The following is a 25,939-nucleotide window of genomic DNA, read 5'->3' on the forward strand; positions in this document are numbered from 1 at the left end:
CTACACGACTCCAGAATTCCTCAGACATCAGGCAAGTCACTTGGGCATCCTCTAATCAATGCCATAATCTGGTTTTGCCAGAAAATGTGGGCTTTAATACTTCTTATCTGGAGCCCTTGTAGCTCCTGGAGCTGGGACTAATTACCCCTGTGGGGGAGCTCCCTGCAGTGGGGATGCAGTGAGCAGGCTGCCTGGCTGCAGCCCATGGCAAAGAGCTCCCTGGAAGTCTTTAACTCATCCTCTTTTGCAGAGCAGCAGGAACAAGTAGGGATAGGTGGGAGACCTCACCACCTAAATCTCATCTTTTCCCAAAAGTGAGGCTCTGAGCTGCTTTTGATGATTGTTGTCCTGGTGATCTCCATTCAACATGCTCTAAAATCTCCTTGATCCACTCCCAGCCTGCTCTTCCCAACCAGCCACCCACATCTTGCTGCAAGAAACCCCAGCTCCCTGAGGAGATGGGCCATCAAATAAGTGAAAATCCTGTATTTTCCTCTGCACCAGCAAAAAAGAAAACTGGAGTAGCAGTGGGGAGGCAGAGTGCAGTAGTTGTCTGATTTTTTAAAGCTTGCTCTTACACATGCAAATCTTTAATTAAACATACTCATAAAACTATAATGAACCGTTCATCTAATTAAATGGGGTGAGTCATTTCATTAATTTTTAGCAAATGGCAAGGCTGCTCTCCTGCCCTCTCACTTGGAATTCAAAGGGATGAGCTGAACCATTTGAGGGAGATAGCTTCCCTTTTGCTGTTATTTTGTTCCTTGTGCACAGGGCCTGCTTAACTGGCCATAGTTTATACTCTTCTAATTAAAAATTCTGTCAGTCCTATTGGTGTTCTTGATGATGGTTTGTTTCCCTCTCAAGCTGTCCAACCCCAGGCTGTAATGGCTCAGGACACATCCGTGGAAAGTATGCAAGACACAGAAGGTGAGGCTGGGTTGGAAGGTGTGGGGATGGAAAATGCCAGCAAGAAACACAAAGACAGATGTTTACTGGAGAGAGGCTGGTTCAGAGCAGAAACCTAACTCACCTGCCTGAAACCTGCCTGCAGAAGAGCCAGTGTTCTGTTTCTTTAGCAGTCCTTGACCCATCAGGAGGGATCTGCTGACAGCAGCCTTTCCACAGCAGAGAAAACCATGGCAGAAGTACCTGGATCAGGTGCCTGGCATTGGTGGGAGCTGTCACAGGCAGAGATTTTGGTCTGCTCATGCCTCTATGGACAAGGAGGGGAAAGGACAACATGCTGGCTCTCTTGGTGGGCAGGGCAGCCTTCACTAATGGCTTTCACCACCCTGTAATTGTGAAATTGGAGCAGTTGGTGGACATGTTTTGCCTGATTCATGATGCCTGATTTCATGGTGGTACTGGTGGCCACCAACAACAACATTGCTGGGGGCTTTTGGTCCTGCTACTCCCTTGCACAAATCAAGCTCTGAGAGCAGAACTTCTGGCCATGAAGGATCAATCCACCTGAAAATCTGGGCTGCTGGATGATGATGATGATGATTATTTTTAGTATTTGTGTATTTATCCCACTTGCCTTTGCCTAACTGGTTGGGATGCCGTAGCTGTGCCTTGCTCACTCTGCTGTGCCTCCTCTCTCCTCCTTCATCCCATCTGCAGTTTACAAAGCTGCCCACTGGCAAAGAAGAGGAAACTTCAGGATGCAGAGGCAGAACATCTGGTGTCGAAGAGAAAATCCCACCCCCTCAAACTGGCCTTGGATGAAGGCTACAACGTGGACAGCGACGGCAGCGAGGAGGCCGAGGTGAAGGAGGAGTCTGGCTCTGAGGAGTCGGAGGGGACGCTGGAGGAGGACGAGGCAGAGGTGGTGGAGCAGGAGGAGACCCACAGCCCTGAGCAGGCAGAAGGTGCTTTATCATTAGTAATTGCAGAGCTATGTTCTGCAGATGAATAAAGGGCAGGAAGTGTTAATAACCGGGAGTTATAGCTCCTCTGAATTATGTACAGGATGGGTCCTTCAATTATTGCTTTCAGTGGAATCACAATGGGAAAGCTCTGGTTAAGCTGAGAGGGAATGTGCACAGATTGTCTCCCATGTCTTAAAAATGAGAGCTTTTCCATCAGGGATGCTCCCTGGAGAAGGATGCATGGAAAGCATGGAGGAGCTTGCTGTGTGGCTCAGATGGTGGTGGGGAGGGCAGCTGGGGTCTGGTCTTGGTGCCTGCAGGGGCTTGGCTGCCTTCCCTGGATTCACCCTCTCTCCAAGAGGAGGGACAGGCAAACGGGCCATGTGTCCAGCTGGGGGTCTGGCACCAGGGTGGACCTAGTCTGGAGGCCCTGGCCTGGGGAGCACTGGGAGCCAGGGGGCAGTTGGCTGCCTGGGGTGTGGGAGCCAGGGAGCCAGGCACATCCAAGTTCCATGAAAGCTTCCATGTGGGAATCCCCTTTCTACCTGACATTCCCAAATGCAATAAATTAGGCTGCTCCAGGGATCTAACAGTGAAGCTCTGGTTTCAATTAAGTTTAAGTGAGACAAAGATGCTTATAAGCTTATATAATTGCTTTCTTTCCCTCCTCTCTTCTTTCCCTCCTCTCTTTTTTCTTTCCTCCCTTCTTTCCCTCCTCTCTTTTTTCTTCTTCCTCTTCTCCTTCCCCTCTACGTCCTCCCCCCACCCCTCAGAGAGAAGCCCAGCAAAACCAACCCATTATGGACAAAACACAGCAACAAGTACGTCTGGGCCCAGCAAGGCCAACTATAGCAGCTACCAAGAAATAATCGCCAACTCTCTCCTAAACCTAGGCCAAATAGCGGAGGAAACCCTCGCCATCGAAGGGCAGCTGCCTGAAGCTGAGCTGCAGGGCTCCAAGCCACCATCCAACGTCGTGCACCTGGTCCATGAGGATGCAGGAGAGGAGTTAGTGGAGGAAGAGTGTGACAAGGAGATCATCATCCAGACGGAGGATGCGGAGGAGGTGATCGAGGTGACCAGCGAACGCAGCAGCGAGTTGTGTCCGGAGCACCGGGATGATGCGACCTGCGAGGAGTCCTGCAAACTGCAAAAGGCTGAGGCAGAAGAAGAGGACGATGAGGATGAGGAGGATGAGGATGAAGATGAGGATGAGGAGGAGGAGGAAGAGGAAGAAGAGGAGGAGGATGAGGAAGATGAAGAGGAGGATGAAGAGGAAGAGGAGATGGCTCCTGAAGTGATCTGCGAAGAAGCTCCTCACACTTCTCAGGACACCCAGAAAAGCCACTGTGAAGGGCAGTTCAGCCCCAAGCCTGAGTACTCGGTCATCGTGGAGGTCCGGTCGGATGATGACAAAGATGATGACGCCCGTTCCCAGAAGTCGGCGGTGACAGATGAGTCAGAGATGTATGACATGATGACCAGGGGGAACCTGGGGCTGCTGGAACAAGCCATCGCGCTGAAAGCCGAGCAGGTGAAGATCGTGCGAGAGCCCAGCCGGCTGCCGGGAGAGCACGTCAAGCACTTCCAGGTGGATGAGAAACAGGGCAAACCACTGGACAGCATCCGGAAGAGCTACTATGGCAAAGGTATGAGGACCAGCCTTCACCTGTCTCCTTCCTTCCTGTCCCCAGCTGAATTTGTCTGCTCAGCACCCTGTGAAAATTAGGCTGCTGGGGGGCAGGGGTTACAACCCACAGTGGGAATTTAGCCATGAATCCTTGATGCCCACAGGGATGGAGGCATCCTGGAGGTCAGCAGTGTATGCACAAATACACTGCCTACATCTCAGCACGGCAACTGCTTGGCTAAATTGACAGTTGGCCGTGAAAATCTCAGCCTGGTTTAAAACTCAAGTGGGTTTTACAGTAGTGGTAGGAGCCACAATGACATGAGAGAGAGAGTCCCTGCCAAGCCTCCAGGTGCTGAGCCAAGCTGCCTGCTCGGTCGCTGGGAGCAGCTGCATGCTCTGAGCTGGGTGAGCAACTCAAATTGCTTTGCCAATTTTAATTTATAAAACTTTCAGTGTTACAATTCCACCTCCAGGAAAATAAAAACCACCTCCAAACCTAAAGGTTTGTCCCTGTTTGACTTGAAAAGTGGTGGGAAGCAACCTCAAGTTTTCTCTCCTTTCCAACTCTTTCCCTCCAAGTCCTCTAACCTGCTTCCCACTGTTCTTTCCTCACAATCCCCAGATCCCTCAAGACCAGAGAAGAGAGAAATCAAATGTCCAACCCCTGGCTGTGATGGGACTGGCCATGTGACAGGACTCTATCCTCACCACCGCAGCCTCTCTGGGTGTCCGCACAAAGACAGGATCCCTCCTGAGAGTGAGTACCTGGTGGGGTAACAAGGAGAGCTTAAATTGGTTTGACACTTTATTTTCTAGGGGGGTTTTCACACCTGCCAGGTAAAACTGCCTCAAGGCCAACAGGCACTCCAAATAGCCCCAAATGATGTGAATTTAATGACCAAGTCTCTAGCACATGCCTGATGTTGATCCTTGGCATATAATGGAATTTCTGGCAGGGGATGGTGCTTTCCCAGCTTGTTTGGAGATGGTTTTATCCACCAAAGTGTTGTCATTCTTCTTGGGAAATGCTGTGGAGATCGCCAGGAAGCCCTACCTTTCTTAAAGATTTTTAGCACCATCCTGTGGAGAATGAGGTTCCTTCTCTGGAAATCAAAGAGGTGCTTTAAAAATGATGCCCACCCCAGAGGTGTGTTACACCATTCCCATCTTTACAGTGACAAGGATATTTTTTTCCCTATTTGGAACAGCATGTTGGGGTGAAGGGGAACCTCTTCTTTCCTGCTGTTGTGCTGTGCTGAAGATGTTGCTGTATGGCAGAGGAGTGGAGTTGCTCAGGATGTGCAGGATACCTGAGATTCCTCTTACACTCTCATCACTGCAAAATTCACGAGGTGCCAAAGAGAGATTCATCTAATCCACAGAAAATATTTATCAGCATCAGGGCAGTTTTTATATATATATACACACATGGAGAGAGATATTTTATTTGTACCTCTCTACCAGCCTCCTAAATAGCTTTCCCTGTGCAGATACATAAAAATCAATGTTGTATGATTAAGTTAATGGCATAATAGACACAAAAAAAGAGGAGCCCTTCCTTACCACTGATTTCAAAGGTTGCAGACCTGCCATGAACACTGAACTGCAGGAAATGTGCAGTTATCTTTACACAGGCATGGATGGAAGAAAAAACATTAATAAATAACTAACATAAGCTGTATGTTTTAGAAAAGCTTGCAAATCAAATTACTTTCTTTACTTTTAAGGTCAGCACTGCAGGAAACAATAATCCTGAAGATTAAAATAAAATAATAATCATAAAACCAAACAAAGACTAGTCCTAAGGATAAAAGCAGAGATACCACTTCAATCACTTAAAAGTACCTGAAATTGGGAACTCTGGCTCCAAAACAGCAGTGGGCAGGAGGGGCTGGATGGGGGAAAGGGGATTGTAATCAGCAAATGAGGAGCAAGCCCAATGGAGGGATGCTAATCTAGTGCTGACCTGAGCACTGCTCCCCTGTCAATCTTTTTCTCTACACAGATGAATCCTAATTACAGCATTTCACATTCCCTGGTTCCTAGGAACCCAGCGTACGAAGCTTGATGATTTTGTCTAATTTTATTTTTTTTTTCTCTCTGATTTTTATCAAGTTGTTTTTGCTTCCCTTCCCCTCTCCCCTTCCCCTTCTCGCTCTGAAGTCTTGGCGATGCACGAGAACGTGTTGAAATGTCCCACTCCAGGCTGCACAGGACAGGGTCACGTCAACAGCAACCGCAACACGCACAGGAGGTACCAGCTTTGACTTCTCCTCCCTAACAGCCAGGGCAGGGCTGGCAGCAGGGCAACCACCCTCTGAAGCCTGGGCTTTACTTTTGCACAGGGAGGTGACACAAGTAAGATGGGTGAAGTAGGGATGACCCTAAGACAAAGAATAATCATAGAATCACAGACTGGTTCAGGTTGGAAGGGACTTTAAATATCATCTAGGTCTATCCCCCTGCCATGGGCAGGGACACCTCCCACTAGACCAGAGCAATGGCCATAAGGCCAGGATGTCCCAAAGAGGCAGAGCCAGGCTCACGTGTTGTAAGTAAAAGCCATTACAGCCCCTGAGCTCCCCCGGGCACAGACACAGCCCTGCACATCAGAAGTGCAAATGCTTTCCCCCAAGTGTCCCTCAGAAGGTTCCCTTCGTATGGCCCCTGCAAAAGATCCAAATAAATACAAATAAAAAAATGCCATTTAACTACTAAAGCCACTTAAAGGAACCAGCCTGTCCCCTCCTGCCCCTGCTGTGCTCAGCCTGGGGGAGCTCCCTCCTTCATCCCTCTCCAGGCCCTGGGGATGCTCTCGGGCTCATGTGGAGAGATTTGGCTCTTGATGTCTGGATGCTTTGCTGCTTGCTGAGACTCAAACTTTCCATGCAACACTTTTCTTCTGGGCTCAGTGCAGCTCTGGGTCCCTGAAATGAAGACTTTTCCCGCTTATCCCTCACACTTGGTTTCCCTTTCTCTTTTCTTCTATTTGAAAAACCTGCCAGTTTATCTGGGTGCCCCATTGCTGCTGCTGAAAAATTAGCCAAATCACATGAAAAGCAACAAACCCAGTCTGGTGATCCTTCGAAGACCAGCTCCAATTCTGACCGGATACTCAGGTAAACCACAGAATCATTGAATGGTTTGGGTTGGAAGGGACCTTAAAGATCATCATGGGACCACACAGCCCCAGCCCTCCCTGCCATGCCACGCTTGTAGGAGCAGCTCTCACAGCTCCCTCCAGCTGTATCTTGATACTGCTGAGTCCTGTTATTATGATCGTAGGTCTCGCCAAGGTGGGGAGATATTTAATTGATGATCCCAGGGAGGGCATTGAGGACAATGAATTGCTTCTGTAGCATCAATTAATGCTGAGGCTACAGGCCAAAGGGCTGTACCAGTGCAGCAGAAGGCGTTTGTGCCGATTGCTCCGTGATGTGAACTGCCAGGGAATGATGGCTGTTATATTAGCATTATAAGTAGGGTGGGCTCAGGGAGGGGGGGGGAGGAGATTTAGGCTACATATAAATTACTTGATGGCAGTTTTGTGCAGGTTCACCTGCCTTTCTTCCTTAGTCTGCGCAGTTCAGAGGCGAGAAACCTGCCACTCATTTCCAAACCAGTTTCATTTACTTTGTTATTTCACCCCTTCCCAGGAGAAAGGGCTGTCTCCCATTAAGGATGTCCCTGAGAGATGCTGGCTGCTGTAGCTGATGTGATTCATGAGGCTACAGATGGATTGTAATATGGTTAGTTATTTTGCAACGAGAGCAGGATAAAGCCCACAGTACAACCCCTGAGCAGCACTCCCACAAAGGCATTGAGGGCTGATGAATTTATTTATTTGCTCCCCAGGACTCTGAGCACCCTGGTGCACCAGTGCTCGGTGCTTTGGAAAGGCCATTTAGGGTGATTACTTATTTATCTGCAGCAGGGCCCACGCCTGGTGCACAGTGCTCTGAGCCTATCACAAGCATGGTCCATGCTCCAAGGAGCTCCCGCTCCAAGGACTCACTGGTGGAAAGAGGTCACAGGAAGGAGAATAACAATAGGCCATTTATATACAATTTATATGCAAGATAAATTGATTCATGATAGGCAGCCCAGCAGAAGTGGGTCTTTACAAGGGACTCTGCAGGCAGGGGAGAGGCCCTGGAGGTTTTGCAGTGAGTCTGCAAGGGGAAATGGAGCTAAACTGGTGTCCTCGTGCCTTCATGTGCCACCCTGTGTCATGGGTGCCATAAGGGAGTGATGCCCAGGTTTCTTCTGCTGTTGGAAAATGCTGCCTCATCGGGGCAGCCTGCAAGAATATGGCTTTGCATGTGATGGACACCTTGGTGTTGCACCTAAAAAGGTAAAAGGAAAAGAAAAAGAAGGAAAAAAAGGGGCAAAAGTAGAAAAGGAATCTAAGCAACCCAAACCAAACACAGACTTGCTGAGGGAGCTGTCACTGCCTCCTCTTTTCCAGCAACCCCCTGGGTCCCCATCGCATCGGGTCCCTTCCCAACAACCATCTTGCTGAGGAAAAGAGAAATCACTGCTGCTCATTGTTTCATCCTCAGGCCTATGTGCTTTGTGAAGCAACTGGAGATCCCTCAGTACGGAAGCTACCGGCCCAACATGGTCCCAGCAACCCCCCGGGCCAACCTGGCCAAGGAGCTGGAGAAATACTCCAAGGTCACCTTCGATTATGCAAGTTTTGATGCTCAGGTTTTTGGCAAACGCATGCTTGCCCCAAAGATTCAGACTAGCGAAACCTCACCTAAAGCCTTTAAATGTAAGTTGGGAGCAGGGATGGGCTGGGGGTTGCATTTTCTGCCTCTCTGTGTGTCCTGAGGCTCTTGGGATGGTGGCTTTGGGGTGATGGGAGATGCGGGGCGGAGTTGCTGGATCTCTCCTGCTGCTGGAGAGCAGGTGGAGAAATGGGGATGGGGGAGGATGGCACCAGTCCTGTGGCATGTACATGGTGGGGAAAGGAGCCCGTGGGTGTCAGCAAAGCTTTGCTTGGGGGAGAGTCTCTTCGGCTTCAGCTTTGGGAAGAATTGCATCAAGTGGTGGGAACGTTAATCTGAGCAATGTCTCTAGGTAGGATAAGTTACACAGTTGTCCTCAGTTGGTCCCTGCTGCTTTGCAGTTCATATCTATTGATCTGTCTTTCCTCATCTAGCTAAATGGATTATAGTTTTCTTCTCTTCCATCTTATATATGACCCAGTCCACCTATTTGTCTTCTCTGCTGTGCTCTGCTCTCCAGCTCTGCTACCCATCCATCACACACCTTCTATCTCCCAGCTCTTCCCTATCACAGCCACCCACCTCTGCCCTGTACTGAGGACCCTGCACTGGTTACAACACTCTGCAACCAAAGTGTGGGTGCAAATGAAATAGAAATGAATGGAGTGGGAGGGATGCTGGAAAGGGGAGACTGGTTTTAAACCTCCACCTTCCCTTTGACACCAAATGTGTCCCCGAAGACACGTTTTGTTGGGTTTTTGTGAGGGGGCAAGATTTAGGAGCCCAGTTTGCAGAAGTCAGCAGCCTCAAGAGGGTTTTTTGTCTGGCTAATCCCACTTCCACAATCCTGTTTAATCCTGATGCAGCTGCTCTCTAAAAAGTGCTCGTACTTGAAAGCATCCTGGTTGTTGCACTACAATGGAAGTGCCCTTTATTACAGTACTAAATCTGTAAAGGATCAGACAATGAAATTGGATGGAGGCCAGAGAGCACAACTGCCACTGTCATCCTGGGTTAGGGCTGATGGAAAAGTAATTTGTTTCCCAGCACAAGTGATTCTCTTGCTGAATAGATTGTGTTATTTGCAATATTAGCAAAGAAATTTCAGGGTAATTGTACTGACAAAAATAATTCCAGCAGACCCACTAGGATAATCCTTTCTATTTTTTCTCATCACTTATTCTACTAATTTGCTGATTGCGAGTCTATTAGTGGTAGAAATACTTGTGAAATGGAAAAGCATCACTGAGCCTACGGTGTGAAATTAAAATTGGCATCTCACGATCCTGGATATTGTCAGGTCGGGCTCACAAATCCCTGCACCCTGCTGCAAAGACATGGATTGAGCTGGACTGGAAAACAAGCAGCCATACACAAGAATTACCATTTGGGCAAATCTCCAATGAGTTAATCAAAGCGACAAGATGAATATGATTGCCAATCATAGCAGGGAAATCTGTTCCTTTCACTGAGAACTTATTTTAAAGAGATCTTCATCCAGAGGGATTTATATGCCCCTGCATGTGTGTGTAGAGCTCCCATTAATGTCAACGTGCATTATATACGCACGCGAGGAGGGAGAACACAGTCCTGGGGAAGATTAGCATTTTATAGTGTCTTCTCTTAGGAGTTTGTAATGGGAGTAATGAAATCGCTTTGCTCTGTAGCCACATCAGCTGAGGTTGTCTTGCTGCTTCATCATCCTCAGGGCCAAATCTTGTGAGTCTTCCCTGGTGAGGTGCCCACTGAGGGGGTGGAATTTTTTCCCCCTAGGGAAATGAAATAAGCATTTGCAAATTTTGCTATTTTTGATTCGGAGATGTTAAAAATCAGATGATCCCCGGTTTGCACCCAGTGAAGCTCCTGACTTCAGAGGGACTCTGTGCATCAGGGCCCTCCTAAATGGGCCAGGCTCAAGATTAGGGCAGGTTTTATTGTGGATTAATGCTGGGAAACACTTGCTTTTGTTTCACAGAGTGTAAAGAGAAATTGCAGGATTACACTGCTATGTGCTGTGCAGGTGCTGTGGCCATGGGGGACTGTGTAATAAAACCTGGTGTTCAGGCATATTTAAATGATATGTCAGCTGTCAGGAAACCCATATTTCACTGGTGCCATCATAGGAAACTCGTATTTCATGGCCATGGTTTTGCTATTAATGTAATAGTTTATATTGCAAGTTTTCTAACGTGCTACAAGAAATCTCCCTGGAGTCAGCTCTGCAGACAGGTTATCAACACATGGAGGACAATAACAAAAGAGCCAGGAAGCTTCTCTAAGCTTTCCCCTTTAACTGCTTCCACTGAGGAGTAGCTTTAATGAAGAAAAGCACTCATGTTTAAGGGGACTTGATAGCAGAGTCAGTTGATGACTGAAGTTTTCCCACTGAGAGACCATTGCAAAGTTGCAGCCAGATCTGCCACGGAAGATCCTTGACAATAAGCCCAGGTTGCCACTGGAACTGCTAACATGTTACCTGTGTCAGGCTGACTTCACCTCTCACTGTGCCCGTTTTACATTGGCCCTTGTGTTGTTCCTTCTTTTCATTCCAGCCAAACCTTTTCCAAAGGCCTCTTCCCCCAGCCACAGCCCCTCCAGCAGTTATGTGAAGAGCACTTCATCTTCCTCCACAGGCTTCGACTACTCCCACGACGCCGAGGCTGCCCACATGGCTGCCACTGCCATCCTCAACCTCTCCACCCGCTGCTGGGAAATGCCAGAGAATCTCAGCACCAAGCAGCAAGAGGCCCCTGGCAAGGTGAGCCAAGTGAGTCCAGGGTCACCCCTTCAGCACACAGCTCAGTGGCTTCAGACTTGACATTTGAGATGGGAGAAATACCTTGGTTTTCACCCTGCCTTTCATTTGAATGTTTAAAAGGAGAGGGAATGCAGAGAATCATCCCATATCTAGAAGATATTCAAAGAAACTTCTTCACTGAATGGGCTGTCAAACACTAGAACAGGCTGCCCAGGGAGGTGGTGGAGTCACCATCCCTGGAGGTGTTTAAAAGCCATGTAGATGTGGTGCTGAGGGACATGGGTTAGGACCTGACTGGGTAAAGTTGAGTTAGTGGTTGGACTAGATGATCTTAAAGGTCTTTTCCAATCAGAACAACTCTTTATCACCCTTTTGCTCCCTGCTGTGTGTGAGGCAGCTTGGAGGAGGTCATCCTGGCTCTTAGTGTGCTATGGAGATGCATCATGGTTCAAATTACCCACCTGAGATGAGTATCATTTCCAAGTGGAGTCTCAGGACTGGTTTCAGTCGCTCACTGGTCTGTATCTGATGCCATTTGAGAACCCCCAGGGCTGGCCTCTATTTTTCAGGGGCACACAGGTTTTCCAGAAATCCCACGTTGCACCCCCAGCCTTGGGCAGATGTCTTAGATACCATGGGGCACCTTATATGGCACTAGATGTCTGTGTTCAAGCAATTGAGTCAAAATGCCACACTGCTGGTAGCACAGGGATGCATTTGCACTGCTTGGTTCTGAAATATTGATGAAAGAGCATCCCTTTCCATTCTGTTCCTTCTCAGTGGCTGTGAAGGGGATGGGGTGTGAATAACCTGCCCCCTGTGCTGCAAAACACAAATGGGGGCAAGGTCCCTGTAAGGAGTTGGTGGCAGCTGCTAACGTGGGTCATATTTCCAACCTTTCAGTCCATGGACATTGAGGTGGATGAAAATGGGACTCTGGACTTGAGTATGAACAAGCACCGCAAGCGGGAGAGCACCTTTCCCAGCAGCAGCAGCTGCAGCAGTAGTCCCAGTATGAAGTCCCCAGATGTGTCCCAGCGCCAAAACAGCACCAGTGCCACGAGCAGCACCATGACCTCCCCCCAGTCCAGCCAGACCTCCCGCCAGGATGAATGGGATGGGCCCATTGACTACACTAAACCAAACCGTCAGCGGGAAGAGGAGCCAGAAGAGGTGAGTGGTGTCTCTTGATTAAATAACACCTCATTGGGGATTGAATGCCATGTTTGCTTGCACAGTTGTCTTATTTCCCCCAAAAACCTCTATTTTGCCCTTTAAGCCTAAGAGAGAAGTATTATTAGCTTCATTGGTGCTACCAGACATCTAGTGGGGACAGTCAGGCAGGACACAGATGCTCTTGGATCCATTTCTTCCTTGCCAAGGAAGAACCCACCACTTGTGTGGTCCTGGGCCCTTTCTTCCTTGTAAATCCTTTCAGGTTATTTGCACCAGTCATGCCCCTGGTGATGTTCCCCAGCATGATTTATATCTGCCATTAGCAGATGCCACTGACATTAATCCTTGCAGATGGGGGAACCCAGACATGACCTCCTGCCCGTGGTGAGTGTCCTGACCCTGGAAGCAGCCCCCTGCCTCTCTGCCTGTGGGAAGCAGGAACTGCTGAGGATGAGTATGGGGGACTGCACTAATCTTCATCCCTTCAAGAGTTGGGAGAACCAGGTGTACAGATGTGCTTTGCATATTTCTCCTAGAAAAGGGGAAATTACGGACTATTGGGTCTCTGGTGTGGGTGCTGCGAGGTGCTTGCAGAGGGTTCAGGAGTGCTGGCAATGCTGCACTAACTGGAATGAATCTGGGCTCCTTTCCCACCGTGGTTCTGAAGCCATGACCACCACAAGCACTTTTCCTGGCTGTTTTCTTGTAGTCAGAGCCTGCTGCCCACTCTTTTGCTTCCTCGGAAGCTGATGAGCAAGAAGTGTCGGAGGAGAACTTTGAAGAACGAAAATACCCAGGGGAAGTTACTTTAACCAACTTCAAGCTTAAATTCCTCTCTAAGGACATCAAGAAAGAGCTGCTCACGTAAGTCCTGCCTTGTCTCTTCCTCCAAATGTATAAAATATGTACTCAGGATAGCCAGGCTGGTAGGAGACAAAATTTATTAGCAAATACGTTTTAAATTTAGAAGTGTAGTTCCCCTTCTTACTGTGATTGGTCTTACCTCATATAAGAGGTTCAAACAAAAACTCAGAGAGAAACCCTGTCCTCATACAACTGCTGATCATTGAAGCCAAATATGTTCCCATGTGGCCTTAGAACTCTGCAGTGGTGAAGGGAACTTTCTGGGGAGTTCAGTGCTCTCAGCACTCACAGATGTGAACGTGGAAACCCCCTTGCAGGGGCTCTTCATTCTGGTGGGTTTTTGTTAGAGTGTTTCTGGCACAGTGACAGAGCCTGGCCAATCTCCTGCCTCCTTCTTTTGGGACACTGGGTGATGTTGTCAAGATCTCAATACCTTCTTGATGGGGGTGTTGAACCTCAAGGTCCCTCTTTGGGAAGGCAGGACTTGTTGGCTGCCTAATATAGAGCAATGGGCCCTATGACTTTGATATTGCCTGGCCACCAAATAGGACCTTGGGCAAGGTGCTTCTTACAGTCTTACATTGTCCAGACTCACATCTGTGTATTCATGGCATTGGATGGGTGGAAAGATAGACCCGGGTCTATTCTATTAGATGGAGTTTTGCTCTGCATCCCCACTCATCCCCAAACTAAGGGTTAATGTTTGAAGTCTGACTCCAGCGCTGCAGCTTGGACCTGGCTCTGATCTAATGGCACGTGGGGATCAGTCAGGATGGGGAGGTCTCCCCTTCTGGGTGTCCCAGCAGATCTGCTCTGTGGGCCTGTGTGTCTGACCTTCCTGTATGTTAAACAGGGAAGAGCTGGTGGGCATCATTTTGCTGACCTGATCCAAGGCAGCTCATTATCTGGTGCATCTCATTATCTGGCAGTGCAGGGGGGAGGCCGGGGCAGGAGACCCACGGGGCAGAGCAGCAGCAGGAGCATCTTCCCTAAATGAGCAAAGCACAGAGCAGCTGCCTCTGCAGAGCTGGAAGGGCTTTTTAAAAACCCAGCAGCAATGTGAGTAGCAATTCCTGAGGCAGAGCCCCAAGGTCCTCCTGTGCTTTAATTGTATCATGAGGGTAGAGAAATTTCCTAAATGGAAACAGCCCTAGAATAAATAAATGGTGTTGTGGGCAGCCCTGAGCCTTCCCTTCCCATTCAGCATCCTTATTCCTTGCTGGCCCAAGGAATGAATTAGCTGTAGTTAAGTTAGAAGCAGCCTTGCCAACTCTCTGTTTGATGCTCCATGCCTGGGGCTAGTTCTGGGGCCACCTCCAGGTCACCACTGTGAAGGTGCTCCTCACCTTTACCTTCTCACTGCCTTGATGTTGGCACACGAGTGGGTGACATGTAGGAATAATACATCCCTGCTGCTCAAGCATCTTCACACCGGTGGGCTCCAGGTGTTTGTGTGGGTGTTGGGTGTGAAAAGGACTCAGTCAATAGCTGCATCCCCAAGCCTCAACCTGGCAGGCCAAACTGTCCCAGGACATCTCTGCAGTGTCCTGGGACATCCCTTCTCTCTTGCAAATCCCCAGCAGGCACGGCATGACTGTGCCAGAGCCTCCCTGCTCAGGCACAAACTGGATTTTATTCCCTGGACACTGAGAGGGGAGGGCACCTCTTCCCCTCGCCTGCACAAACGCAGTTCCCGGGGGAGGCAGCAGGGACAGACGGGAGAGAAACCAGCCCAGTGAGGATGTGGCAGCTTCTGTCCGTCCTCAACACAGGACCCCCAGGCACACAAGCCAGAGGTTACTTCTGTTCCCTTTCTGGCACCAGCGGTGCTTGCAAGAAAATAAAGCAGACCAAACAATCCTTTCGGGAAGCTGCAACCTGACACTTCCAGGGAATAAACTGATTCCTGCAGCCAGAGCTCCAGAATTGCAAAATCTACCCAAGCTGGCAGCACCAGGCAGTGAGGATCATGCCTGTTCACTCGTCTGCTCCAAGTCCCCCAGTGCCCCCCAGCAGACCCAGCACCCAAGGGTTCTCGACGCCTCTTTCTCATCTGCCACAGATCTCGACTCTTTCTCCAATTTTTTTTCAGGCATTTTGTGATCTTTTGGGAAAACAAAAGGGAGGAAAGGGAGCTGGCAGGGAAACTGCCAGGTTATTTGCATGCAAAGCCATAGAGAGATGCCGAGGTCCCATGGAAGGAGCTGCTGGAAGGGGCCTGGCCGGGCCCCCCTGCAGAGGGGCATCCCTGGCTCTTGGGTGCACCCAACCCTTCCCAGCACTTACACTCCTTCTTGTTGTTGTTGCCCAGTTGCCCAACCCCAGGCTGTGATGGCAGTGGACACATAACAGGAAACTATGCCTCTCACCGCAGGTGGGTTGACCTTTTTTCTTCTGTTTTGTTTTGTTTTGATGGTTTGGGCTCTGAAGACAACATTTCATTTCCTTTAGTATACGTTTTGATCTTGTGGATAGTTTGGTTCTGTTTCCTTCCCACTTTCTGTTGCCCCTCTCCCTCCCCCACCCTGGCCCCTTTTTCTTTTTCCTTTTTCCCCTTTTTTTTTTTTTTTTTTTTGCTTATCCAGATATTCCATCTCTTCTCTTTCAGCCTTTCTGGTTGTCCTCTTGCTGACAAGAGCCTCAGAAACCTCATGGCTGCCCACTCTGCTGACCTCAAGTATGTTTGCGCTCAACTTGGAATTCCTTTTTTTTCTTTTTTTTTTCCACCTTTTTTTTTCTCTCTTCCCTCTCCCTGTCCCCTCCTTTCCTCTCACCCTGCTTTTGCTTTCCCACCCCCCCTTCTTCTTTCCAAGACCTGTGAGGAGCTCTGGTGGAGCCCAGCCTCCAGCTGCTGCTTTGGGAAGAGTCAGCATCACGGATCAAGGCTTCAAAGCTTATTTTGGGGAGGGAAGATCGTGGCAGTGATCAGAAATAACCTGAGCCCTGGAGGTTTCCTTTGGGCTCTGTAAAAATGTGTTCTTTTCTTTTTCTCGTTTGGCATCTTTTCCCAAGATCTTGTTCCTGAGTTTGTGCCATGACCTTTTTATTCAACATTTTTGTACAGCTCTGAAACAAGCCAAGGCCTCGATAAAGGCAGCTTTGCTGCTGTCTTCCCAAAGCTCCTCATTTTCACTAGGAGCTTATTCTTCACCAGAAGGTCTCCCAGGTTCTCTCTGAGGTTGCCTCCTCTAAAGAAAGGCTTAATAGAAATTGTATTTAAAATAGATGGAGACATTGGAAGGACCCAAACTCTCTTTCACCCAGCCTATATCTTGGGGGAAAAGATGTGCATTTTTTTCCAACATCACTTCTATGAAGCCAGCCTGTCTTTGGAGGCTACTTCTCCACTGAGCTCCCTGCTTTGATGGGTCCAGTTTCAGGATCATATAGACTTAGAGATTTGTAACTATTGCTGAAAAGCCTCTACTGAGAATAAAACCTCATGGGGGACTTCACCTTGCACAGGCTCACAAAAATAATAATAAAAAAATATATATGTCCTGTATGTAACCAGTGATGGTTGGAGCCATGGTAAGAGAATTAAGTCAAGTGGGACCCCCTCTGGTCACTAAAGTGGTCAGTAAAGCCCCAAAATCCCATTTTGGTGGCCCAGAGGGCAGTGTGGGTCCTGCTGTGCCCTCCACCATGGATGCAGGTGTTGGTGCCAGGAAAAATGTTCCTTAACTGCCTGCTGCTTAGCACAGAGGTGGGAAAAGGAGCTGGCTTAGTTGGTACTAATAGAATGTGGTTGTGGAGGGGAAGGACTCGCATGATGAGCACTAAGTACACTTCATCATGCATTATAGACCATATACATTTTCAAAGAACCTCTTAAGAGAGTTTTGCTGAACTGGTGTTTCTCCAACAGCCTTAAAGAATAGCCCAGTGATCAGGCAATTAGCGTTAAAGATATGAAAAGCTCTCAGGAACTGGGCCCATTTCCAGTAAGGGCCCAGAGACAGAGCAGATGGGGTCATCCCAGTGCCCCAGCATCACCCAGCCTGGCTGGGCAGCACCCCCTGCTCCCCTTGGGCACCTGCTAGCAGTGCCTTTTATCCAAATACTAAATAAGCCAGAAGACTTCTGGGTCACCACCCCCCAAAAAACCAAAAGCTTTATTTATTTATTTTTCCTGTGTCCTGGTGAGAACGAGAGCAGAGGAGGGAGGAAGGGAAGAGGAATTGAAGATACTACAGATAGTGCAGTCATCGCTTTTCATAACTCCAGATAAGGCCATGTCAGTGTTTCTGTTTGAAATTCTATTTCAGGGTTAATATCCCTGATATTAAAAAAATAGCTCTAGGCTGGAACATGCAATAAAGGTCTCTGTTGGTATGATTTGTCTCCAGATAATTAAAAATAAAACTCAAATCACTTCTCTCCCTTTACAAAAAGTCCTGAAAGGCAAAAGGGGTTCAGTGTTAGTGTTTCCATAATTTCCTCTCACCCTGAAGCTAGAAACAACAAAGAAATAGTTTTGCTTTCTATTTTAACAGCATCTAACAGGGAAATGTCACAGCCATGCTGCCCCTGCACCCCCGTGTGCTGCCCAGCAGCTCACTGGGGTGGCCTGGAGCCACATCCATCCCTGCTCTGTGCCAGGGACCAACCACTGCTTCCAACCCAGGCACAGGAGGCTTTAAAAAATTGGGATTGAGAAAGTGAGGACACAGCAAAATCCTCCCTGAAGGAGAAAGGGCATGCTGCAAGCTTGCAGTCAACCTAGGAGCTCCCTGTCCCTTACCCATGGTGTTATTGAAGGAGAAGAGCAAAAGCCAACCTAACCTTTTCCCTCCAGTTCCTTCAACACTTTCCATCTGAGGCATCAAATGTTTTTGGATTCTGAGGACCCCCTGGGAGTGGGGTGTCTGTTTGCCCTCAGTTTGATTAGTCCCTGCCAAATCATCTAGAATTGAGCTGTGACCTTCAGTTGGGCTTCCTCTTGGTGTTGTCTCAGGGGGCCACAGAGGAGAAAGCTCGATGGCCACGTTGCTCAGAGTTGTAGGCTGTTCTGCTTTCTTGCCTATGCTCACATCCAGCCCAACGGCCCTGGATGGGACCTGCCACCTTCCTCTGTCTTCCTCAGGAAGACAGACACTTTCCTGGAGGTCTTTTTTCAGCTCCTTCATTATCATCTCCTGAGATGTCCCCTTCATAGAATCTTAGGGGCTGGAAGGGACCTCGAAAGATCATCTAGTCCAACCCCCCTGCCAGAGCAGGGTCACCTAGAGTACATCACACAGGAACTCATCAGGTGGGTTTTGAATGTCTCCAGTGAGGGAGACTCCACAACCTCCCTCCATGCAGGTGGGGACAGAGGCTGAGACCAATGACCTTCCCCTGGAGAGCAGCCACCTGCTGCGTTCCCACCTCTGCTGCTGTTCCTCTCCAGCGCCGAAATCACTCAGCGATGCATCGACTTTGGTGTCATGGATTTTACAGACCAGACCTTGTTCTCACGGAGGGAGAAAGGGCAGGAAGAAAAACCTGCTTCTGTGTTGACAGTCCTCAGTTTCTCTTTGAAATGAGCTGTGGCAAAACCTTGATCCCCCACTTGCATCTCCAGGCTAATCTGAGCATCCCTTCCCCCCGCAGGTGCCCTACTCCTGGTTGTGATGGCTCTGGTCACATCACAGGAAATTATGCATCACATAGAAGGTAAGATCTCCCTTAAATTATTTTCTCTGCAGCCTCTTTCTGTTTGTGGTGGGTTGGTTTTTTTTCCCCTGCAGTAGGGAGAGTTGTAAAGTTCTGAATAAAACATTCATGTCACTGACAACTGAAGCCTATTTTCATCTCTTTAATCTGACTTTTTTTTTTTTTTTTTTTATGTTTCCAGCATCTGATTAGAAGCTCCCTTCAACAGAATAAAAGACAAAGGGTCAGATTTTAGCTGATGCAAGGTTCCTGTTAATAATGTTACCTATTTGTGACTTCTATTATCACTTTTGAGCATTAACAGCAGAGATCTGAGCCTTCTGTTTCAACAATTCCATTAAACATCACAGGCTGTTAGCAGATATCTGCTTATCTAGACACTGTTAATTACTGTCCATCTCCCTCCATTTTTTCTTTAATTTTATTTTTTTTTTTCTCCTGACTTCTCCTCATGATGAGAAGCTGCAAACCAGAGAGATCAAAAACACTGTGCAAAACTGAAGGGAAAGATGACTGAAGCAGGGACATACCAAACGCAGGGATTCTGCCAGTCAGACAGGCCTTTCTTCTCTTTTTAACCACAGTCTGTCAGGCTGCCCTCGTGCCAAGAAAAGTGGGATCAAGATCACCCCGACAAAGGATGATAAAGAAGACCCAGAGCTGATGAAGTAAGTGTGGAGAAACCTCCTGAGCAGCCTCGTGTGCTTGATCCCTTTTGCTTTGCACAGCTTTGGGAGGGGGAGCAGCATCCTCCTGCATCTCCCCTCACTCCTGCTGCTTGGAGCATTGTCTGCCCGTGCTGGAGCAGGCACTGCCAAAGCTTTGCCATTTCCTTCTGAGGAATGTTTTCCCCCATCCAAAAACCACCGTTGCCATGTCAAAATTTGACTGGAAAATCAGGAGGTGGGAGAGGTGATGGTGTATTCTTTTTTTTCCTTGTGTATTTTTACAGTTGTTTTTTGCAGACTGGTGGGGAATGAACAGTTCCTCTCCTACCTGTGCTTTACCTACTGCCTGCAGAAATCACCAGTGTTGTAAAGGAGGGTAAAAACCTACAGTCAGGGGAAACCTTGCAGGTTTATGGGCAGGCGAGGGGTGCTGGTGGGTTTGCTTAACTCCAGGAACATGCTAGAAATAGAAGCTATTTCTGAGCCAGGTCAGGAGCTGAACAAGACATCTTGTAGAGTCTTTGCCATGGCTGAATATTCAAAGCAAATAGAAAAAGCCTTTCTCTGCTGCCTCGGGATGAATTTTTTGAGATGTTTCAGGGGGTTTATTCCTACTGGGAACAGGGATTTTAAATCCCTCCATCTGCCTCAGGAACTTAAATCTGCTGTGAAACCCATTTGTCCTGACTTTTAGCATCATGGGCTCAGTGTCCAGGGCCTGATGTGAGGTTTGGGTTGTGTCTTGACCTGTCTCACAGCTACAGGACATCAGAGTCTTGCCAGCAGAGCTGGGGCCAGCACTGACCCCAGTCTCCTATTTTGTGTTAACCCAGAGCATCCCCAGCCTTTCTGGAGCAAGTGCAGGTGGTGGTGGTGGGGGGTGTTACAAACATGTAAAAACTTATCAACCTCTTCCAAGAGTTTCCAGATGCCCATGAGTGCTGGAATTTCTGACCAAACCCCTTTAGCTCAGCAGTTTTTCCTCAAATCACCTCTTTTTTTCCCCCTCATTTTAGCCCTAGGGCAGGTCTTGCCCTTGAGGTGGGCACCTCCCTGAACCCAGGTTTTGCCCTGGTGCAAAGGCTGAGCTGGTGTGGAAATGCCCCTCAGGGGCTGCTGGAAACAGGAGGCATGAGCTGGGAGAAGGACCTTTAAGAAGAAGATGATATTTGAGCCATCTGCTCTGTTCTTACTCCTCAGTCTACAGGAAGGAAAGCCTCCCAGTTAAATGAGCTGTGTGATAATTAGCAGGAGTTAGTGGAGTTTATTGAAAATTAAGCAAGCTACTCAACAGTCCTGGGGTGGAGGGGAAATATTTTTTTGTTGTTTTTGTTTAAAACCACAGAATTGCTGGTGGCATTGTCATGCTGTGCCATGAACCAGCACCACGGTGAGGGAAAGGACAAGCAGCAAACGCTGCTGTGCAGCTGTGGCTGTTGCATGGTGGCTTCTCTCCCTGCATTTGGGGCTGGGAGCACTCAGGGATGCTCCAGGTTGGTCCCCCAGTGTGTGGTTTCTCTTTGGAGAGATTGCTTCCCAGGGCAAGGAGAAAGGGGCTTTTATGGGGCTGGTTTGTTATGGTGCAGCAAGACCATGGGCAGGTGCTGGCAGTGCCTGGGGGGCTGCTTAGGGGAGACCTTCTCACCCTCTACAACTCCTGGAAGGAGGTTGGAGCCAGGGGGAGTCAGTCTCCTCTCCCAAGGAACAAGTTACAGAACAAGAGGAAATGGCCTGAAGTTGTGCCTAGGGGAGGTTTAGATATTGGGAAAAACTTCACCAAAAGGGTTGTCAGGCCCTGGCACAGGCTGCCCAGGGCAGTGGTGGAGTCACAGTCCCTGGAGGGATTCCAGAGCCCTGTAGATGTGATGCTGAGGGACACGGGTCAGTGGTGGCCTTGGCAGTGCTGGGAGAGCAGTTGGACTTGATGATGATCTCAAAGGTCTCTTCCAACCAAAATGATTCTTTGATTCTTTGAGGACAGGAAGGCATTGCCCAATGTCCCCTGGCATGGGCAGCAACCCCTGCTCCTCCAGTACACCCAGGAGGAGCAGAAACTCCTCTAAGATGTGCAAAACAGCACAGGACAGTGATCCCTTGGCTGCTGCCTTCCTCTGTTCTGCCTCCTACCTCAAGGTGGGCCCAGCACGGGTTTCCTTGAGGAGCTTTGGCTCTAAATCCATCCTCTGTCCTCACCCAGCACTGCTTGGAACCCGGCCCAGCTTTTCACATCACCACCAAGGAGAAAGTCATTTAGTCCCTGTTGGTTTTGCTGTTCATCCTTCAAGTAATTTGCTACAGGAGTGATGGAACAGATCACCTCAACCTTCAGCCCAGCCCTGGCACCACATGGCAGCACCCTCAGCTGCCTCATTGATCAGGCCCTGCTGGTGCTTCCGTTAAATATTATGATTTTTTTTTTAAAAAGAGAGATTTAAAACAATGTCCAAGCCAGATGTTTTGCACAATAAGGCTCTGGTTTATTTTTTAACAATGAAAATGTAATAAAAGTTAAATTAACAGCATCAAATATGTAACGGGCCGTAATGGCTGCACATGAAATGCTGGGGTTTGTCTCTTTCTCTCTTGCTACTTCCCCCCCCCTTCTCCTTTTCCTCCTGAGGATTCAGTAATTTGCTCATGATCATATAAAGGCAATGATGTTATGAATTTACTGAGGATCCTGCTGGCAGGGATATTATAAGTGAATTGTGCTGCATTTGCAGCTGATTAAAATTGAGATCAGCATTTTTCAAATTATCTTGGGAAAAGGCTGGGGGTGTGCAGCCCCCCCACCCCCCATCTCCCTTTTGTATGAAATATAAACAATCAGGGCAATCATTTCTGTGCTGGAACACAGCTTGTGATTTTCAGGAGCAGCTCAGTGGATATTTTCAAAGTCCCTGATTCCTTTCAAACTGAGGACACGGGGGTTATTTTTGCCATTTCTTACCTACTTCCACCTCTTTTTTTTTTTAGAGTACCCTCCCTTGAGTAATAAACTTTTAACTGTATTTATAATTGACTTGCATCTTTAAACAAACGCAAAGCACAGCAGAAACTGTGATTCATCCAGGGGCTTTGTCATGGCTGAATTCAGAGTGTGCCTTTAGAAGGGGAGGGAAGAGGTGCCTTTTAGAGGCACTCATCCTCTTGGCAATTCACACAATTTGTGTCAGCACTTCCAGGACACCCCTCACAGCTCCCATGTGCTTTAACCAGCCACACATGGCAGAGGCAGCACAGGAGTGGGTGGGATCATGTACCATTGTTCCCACTTTATCCCCTTGCAAGTGCAGGTTGGTCTCTCAGTAGCAGCAGGATGTGACCCAGGAGGACCAGCAGGTGAGCAAGGCCATGCCATGGCTGCAGGCTGAGCCTTGTCTGGGGTTTATTTGTCCCCTCTGGGGCTGGGGCTCAGGAACTCCTTGGTCACCCTCCTTGCAGGAGCAGGTTTGCAGCTTCTTGGTGCAAAGGTTGCAGCTTGGCCAGCTCCCAGGTCAGGGACTAGTTCTCTGGGAAGAGTTGTGTCTCCATGGGCACAGACAGTCCTTCTAGGTCATGTTGACCATGCTAAGGGAGGGTGATGAAGCTGATGACCCCGGGTTCCTCAGCAGGACACCACACAGAGCTCACTGTAAACACGTGGTGGTTCAGTGCGAGTGTATCAGCCTTGGGGAAACGTTGGCATCCAAAGGCAGGCAGCCCAAACTGTCATCTCTACACTTGATGAGGCAGCCAACACATGGGTTGGGACACCACTGGGACCTGCTTTTGCTGCAAGTGAGTGTGATGTGACCTTCACAGTCTTTCCCTCTGGCAGGATTCACCTTGGTTCTCCTTGGCTCTTTCGAAGGGGGGATCGTAGCTCTGAATTTCCCATCTGCTACTTCCATTAACTAAGCACCTACCCCGTAAAACCCAGATGAGATCCCCAAATGTGAATGCTTTCTTCCTAGGCTTCCTCATTCCTGCTTACCCCCCATTCCCTTACTTCCCTCTTCATTCCCTTGCTGTAATGTTTGGGAATTCCCTGTGCCCAGGTGCCCTGTTCCTGGCTGCGTTGGGCTCGGACACATCAGCGGCAAATACGCGTCTCACCGGAGCGCCTCAGGGTGCCCCCTGGCAGCCCGCAGGCAGAAGGAAGGATCACTAAATGGCTCCTCATTCTCCTGGAAGTCATTGAAGAACGAAGGCCCAACCTGCCCAACTCCAGGCTGTGATGGCTCCGGCCATGCCAACGGGAGCTTCCTCACTCACAGAAGGTAAATCGCAGGGTTGGAATTACTGGGAACGTGACAGAATTGCCACAGACCAACCTGCCTGTGGAGTGAGCATCCTTCAGCTCTTCATGGAAGGCTCAATAGCTGGTGCTTTGGGCACTGACCTGTCAGGTTGCTCTAAGGTTGGAGCACAGAAGAAAACCTGTAGTAGTTTTAATATTGCCATGGTGAGATGTGGATTGGGCAAAATCATGAAAACTGATAATACAACATCCTTCCGTGAGGAAGCCAGAACAGGACTTGGGCACCAAACAGGGGTCTGACTCCCAGACCTTCCTCGCCTGTCATGACCTTTCTTTTAGGAAACAACGTAGTTTCTAATCTTTGTTCAGAGAAAATTGCTCTTGCTCTATAAATGGGGAGTTTTGTGGCATTATTCATCAAGTAATTTCCTCTGCACCATAAAAAGCTTTTAGAAGAACCGTCTCGCAGCATGAACTCCACCAAATGGTATGTGCTCTTGTTGGGAACATAAGCACCTATAAATACTGAGAGTTTATGAAACCCATTTTTACTTGCTTTTCAGTTTGTCAGGGTGTCCAAGAGCTACTTTTGCTGGGAAGAAAGGAAAACTCTCAGGGGATGAAATTCTCAACACAAAGTTCAAGACGAGCGACGGTAAGGATCTGCAGGTGAAACACGAAGGGAGGAGTTTCCAGAGTGAAATTCCAGGCAAAAAGAATTAATGCTGAAATTGAGAGATACATTTCTTTAAATGTTCACCAAGGTTTTTACAAATCCACTTCAGTCATTCGGCAGTTTTTACCTATTCAGGGCTGTTTATCCTGCAGATATGTCTGGATCTGGAATTCTGCTGGCTGGGGCACTTTTCTTTTCCAGTGCTATGACTGAGGTTTCTGTGGCATCTAACAAGGTTCAGGCATTTTACTTGAATACTAATATAGTTGGGAACCTATAAATACTGGCACTCTGCTAGATATATTGCTTTATTGTATGAACCTTGTAATTTTTAATCAAGACGTGCATTAGTTTTTTCAAGGGCATTTTCTCAAACTTGGGGCTGGTGAGAATTACCTGAGTTTTCAGGGCAATCAACCTTGCAGGGTACACAGAGGTGCTGGAATCCAACTGCTGCTCTGTTGTTGGCCTTTGTATTTAAATATTGACCTATAAAGGATAACTGAACTATGATGCCAAAATTGTTACTAAAAAGATTCAAAAATTAAAAGCCAGATGAGCTGCATTATCTGTTTAGAGGATATAAAAGCAAAGGTGAGGGCTCTGTGGGTGGTGATGTCTATGCAAAGGCTGGGCTCAGCAGAAAGCCCAACATTGTGGCTCTTCCCATGAGGAATTGCTGACTGCCCGTGACCTTCTCTCCTGCAGTTCTGGAGAATGATGAAGAGATCAAGCAGCTGAACAAGGAGATCAGTGAGCTGAACGAGTCAAACTCAGAGATGGAAGCAGCCATGGTGAAACTGCAGTCGCAGGTTTGTGTCCTGGGATGTGCACCCAAGACCAGGGATGGAGGACCAAGCCCCTTGCACGGGTGGTGGTGGTGACGGGTGCCATTGACTGAGGGCTGTTAACCCCAGTGTGCTCCTTGCTTTGCAGATCTCCACCATGGAGAAAAACCTGAAGAACATTGAGGAGGAAAACAAAATCATAGAGGAGCAAAACGAAGCCCTGTTTCTGGAGCTCTCAGGGTTGAGCCAGGCTCTAATCCAAAGTCTTGCCAATATCCGCCTTCCGCACATGGTAAGAGACCTGGAGGGCACTGGCCCCAGCTGGGGTGAGCCAGGCATGATAAGGCTTATGTACAATGAAAGAGTGGGAGAATTTCTCTACACACACCTACGTGTCCTTTATAAGATCAGTACTCTTGCCTTATCTCTGAAGCTTGCATTCTGTCTCCCTTTTGTTGTAACTTTCTGCTGATCTCCCTTTGTATCTATTGTTCTGTCTCATTACATCTGGCAGCATTATCACCAAATAGGAAACTTTATCAAGGGCACCCAGTGCCTTTTAGGCTAAGACAGCACAAGCAGAGATCAGGGGGGATTGGATTTCAACGTCAGAAAGATCTTACAGCTCCTATTATAATGCAGGTAGTTTCAATTCAGGTTTGAATAGCTGGCAGCCAAAGAATAGCATTCTTAAAGAGAGGGTATTTTGTTTAATTTAACAAGGTCTAACAGCCCACAGCATGTTACCAGAGAGTTACTGCAAAATGAAAAGACTGCATTAAAATAGTAAAACCACAAAAGGTGATTAATTACCTTCTCTCTGTTCCCAGGAATGTAATTACTGTTGTCAAAACCAGGTGTAGGG

The 25,939-nt window shown here is 48.2% G+C and overlaps 1 protein-coding gene across 1 annotated transcript in view; it reads left to right on the plus strand.

The window, feature by feature from the left end:
- The window catches only part of MYT1 (myelin transcription factor 1), a 32,535-nt gene that overhangs the window by 4,964 nt on the left and 1,632 nt on the right, over positions 1-25,939 (plus strand). Inside the window, exons 3-20 of the mRNA XM_009998598.1 lie at positions 871-933; positions 1,630-1,879; positions 2,653-3,526; positions 4,133-4,267; positions 5,674-5,764; positions 6,516-6,629; positions 8,073-8,287; positions 10,877-11,001; positions 11,905-12,174; positions 12,887-13,041; positions 15,353-15,415; positions 15,650-15,718; positions 18,637-18,699; positions 19,284-19,367; positions 23,408-23,629; positions 24,174-24,265; positions 24,995-25,098; positions 25,223-25,366. Of these exons, the coding sequence (XP_009996900.1) occupies positions 871-933; positions 1,630-1,879; positions 2,653-3,526; positions 4,133-4,267; positions 5,674-5,764; positions 6,516-6,629; positions 8,073-8,287; positions 10,877-11,001; positions 11,905-12,174; positions 12,887-13,041; positions 15,353-15,415; positions 15,650-15,718; positions 18,637-18,699; positions 19,284-19,367; positions 23,408-23,629; positions 24,174-24,265; positions 24,995-25,098; positions 25,223-25,366 (3,133 nt within the window). The remainder of the gene's footprint in view (positions 1-870; positions 934-1,629; positions 1,880-2,652; positions 3,527-4,132; positions 4,268-5,673; positions 5,765-6,515; positions 6,630-8,072; positions 8,288-10,876; positions 11,002-11,904; positions 12,175-12,886; positions 13,042-15,352; positions 15,416-15,649; positions 15,719-18,636; positions 18,700-19,283; positions 19,368-23,407; positions 23,630-24,173; positions 24,266-24,994; positions 25,099-25,222; positions 25,367-25,939) is intronic.

This window comes from Chaetura pelagica, unplaced genomic scaffold (assembly GCF_000747805.2).
Source record: "Chaetura pelagica isolate M959 unplaced genomic scaffold, ChaPel_1.0 scaffold275, whole genome shotgun sequence".
Taxonomy (NCBI): domain Eukaryota; kingdom Metazoa; phylum Chordata; class Aves; order Apodiformes; family Apodidae; genus Chaetura; species Chaetura pelagica.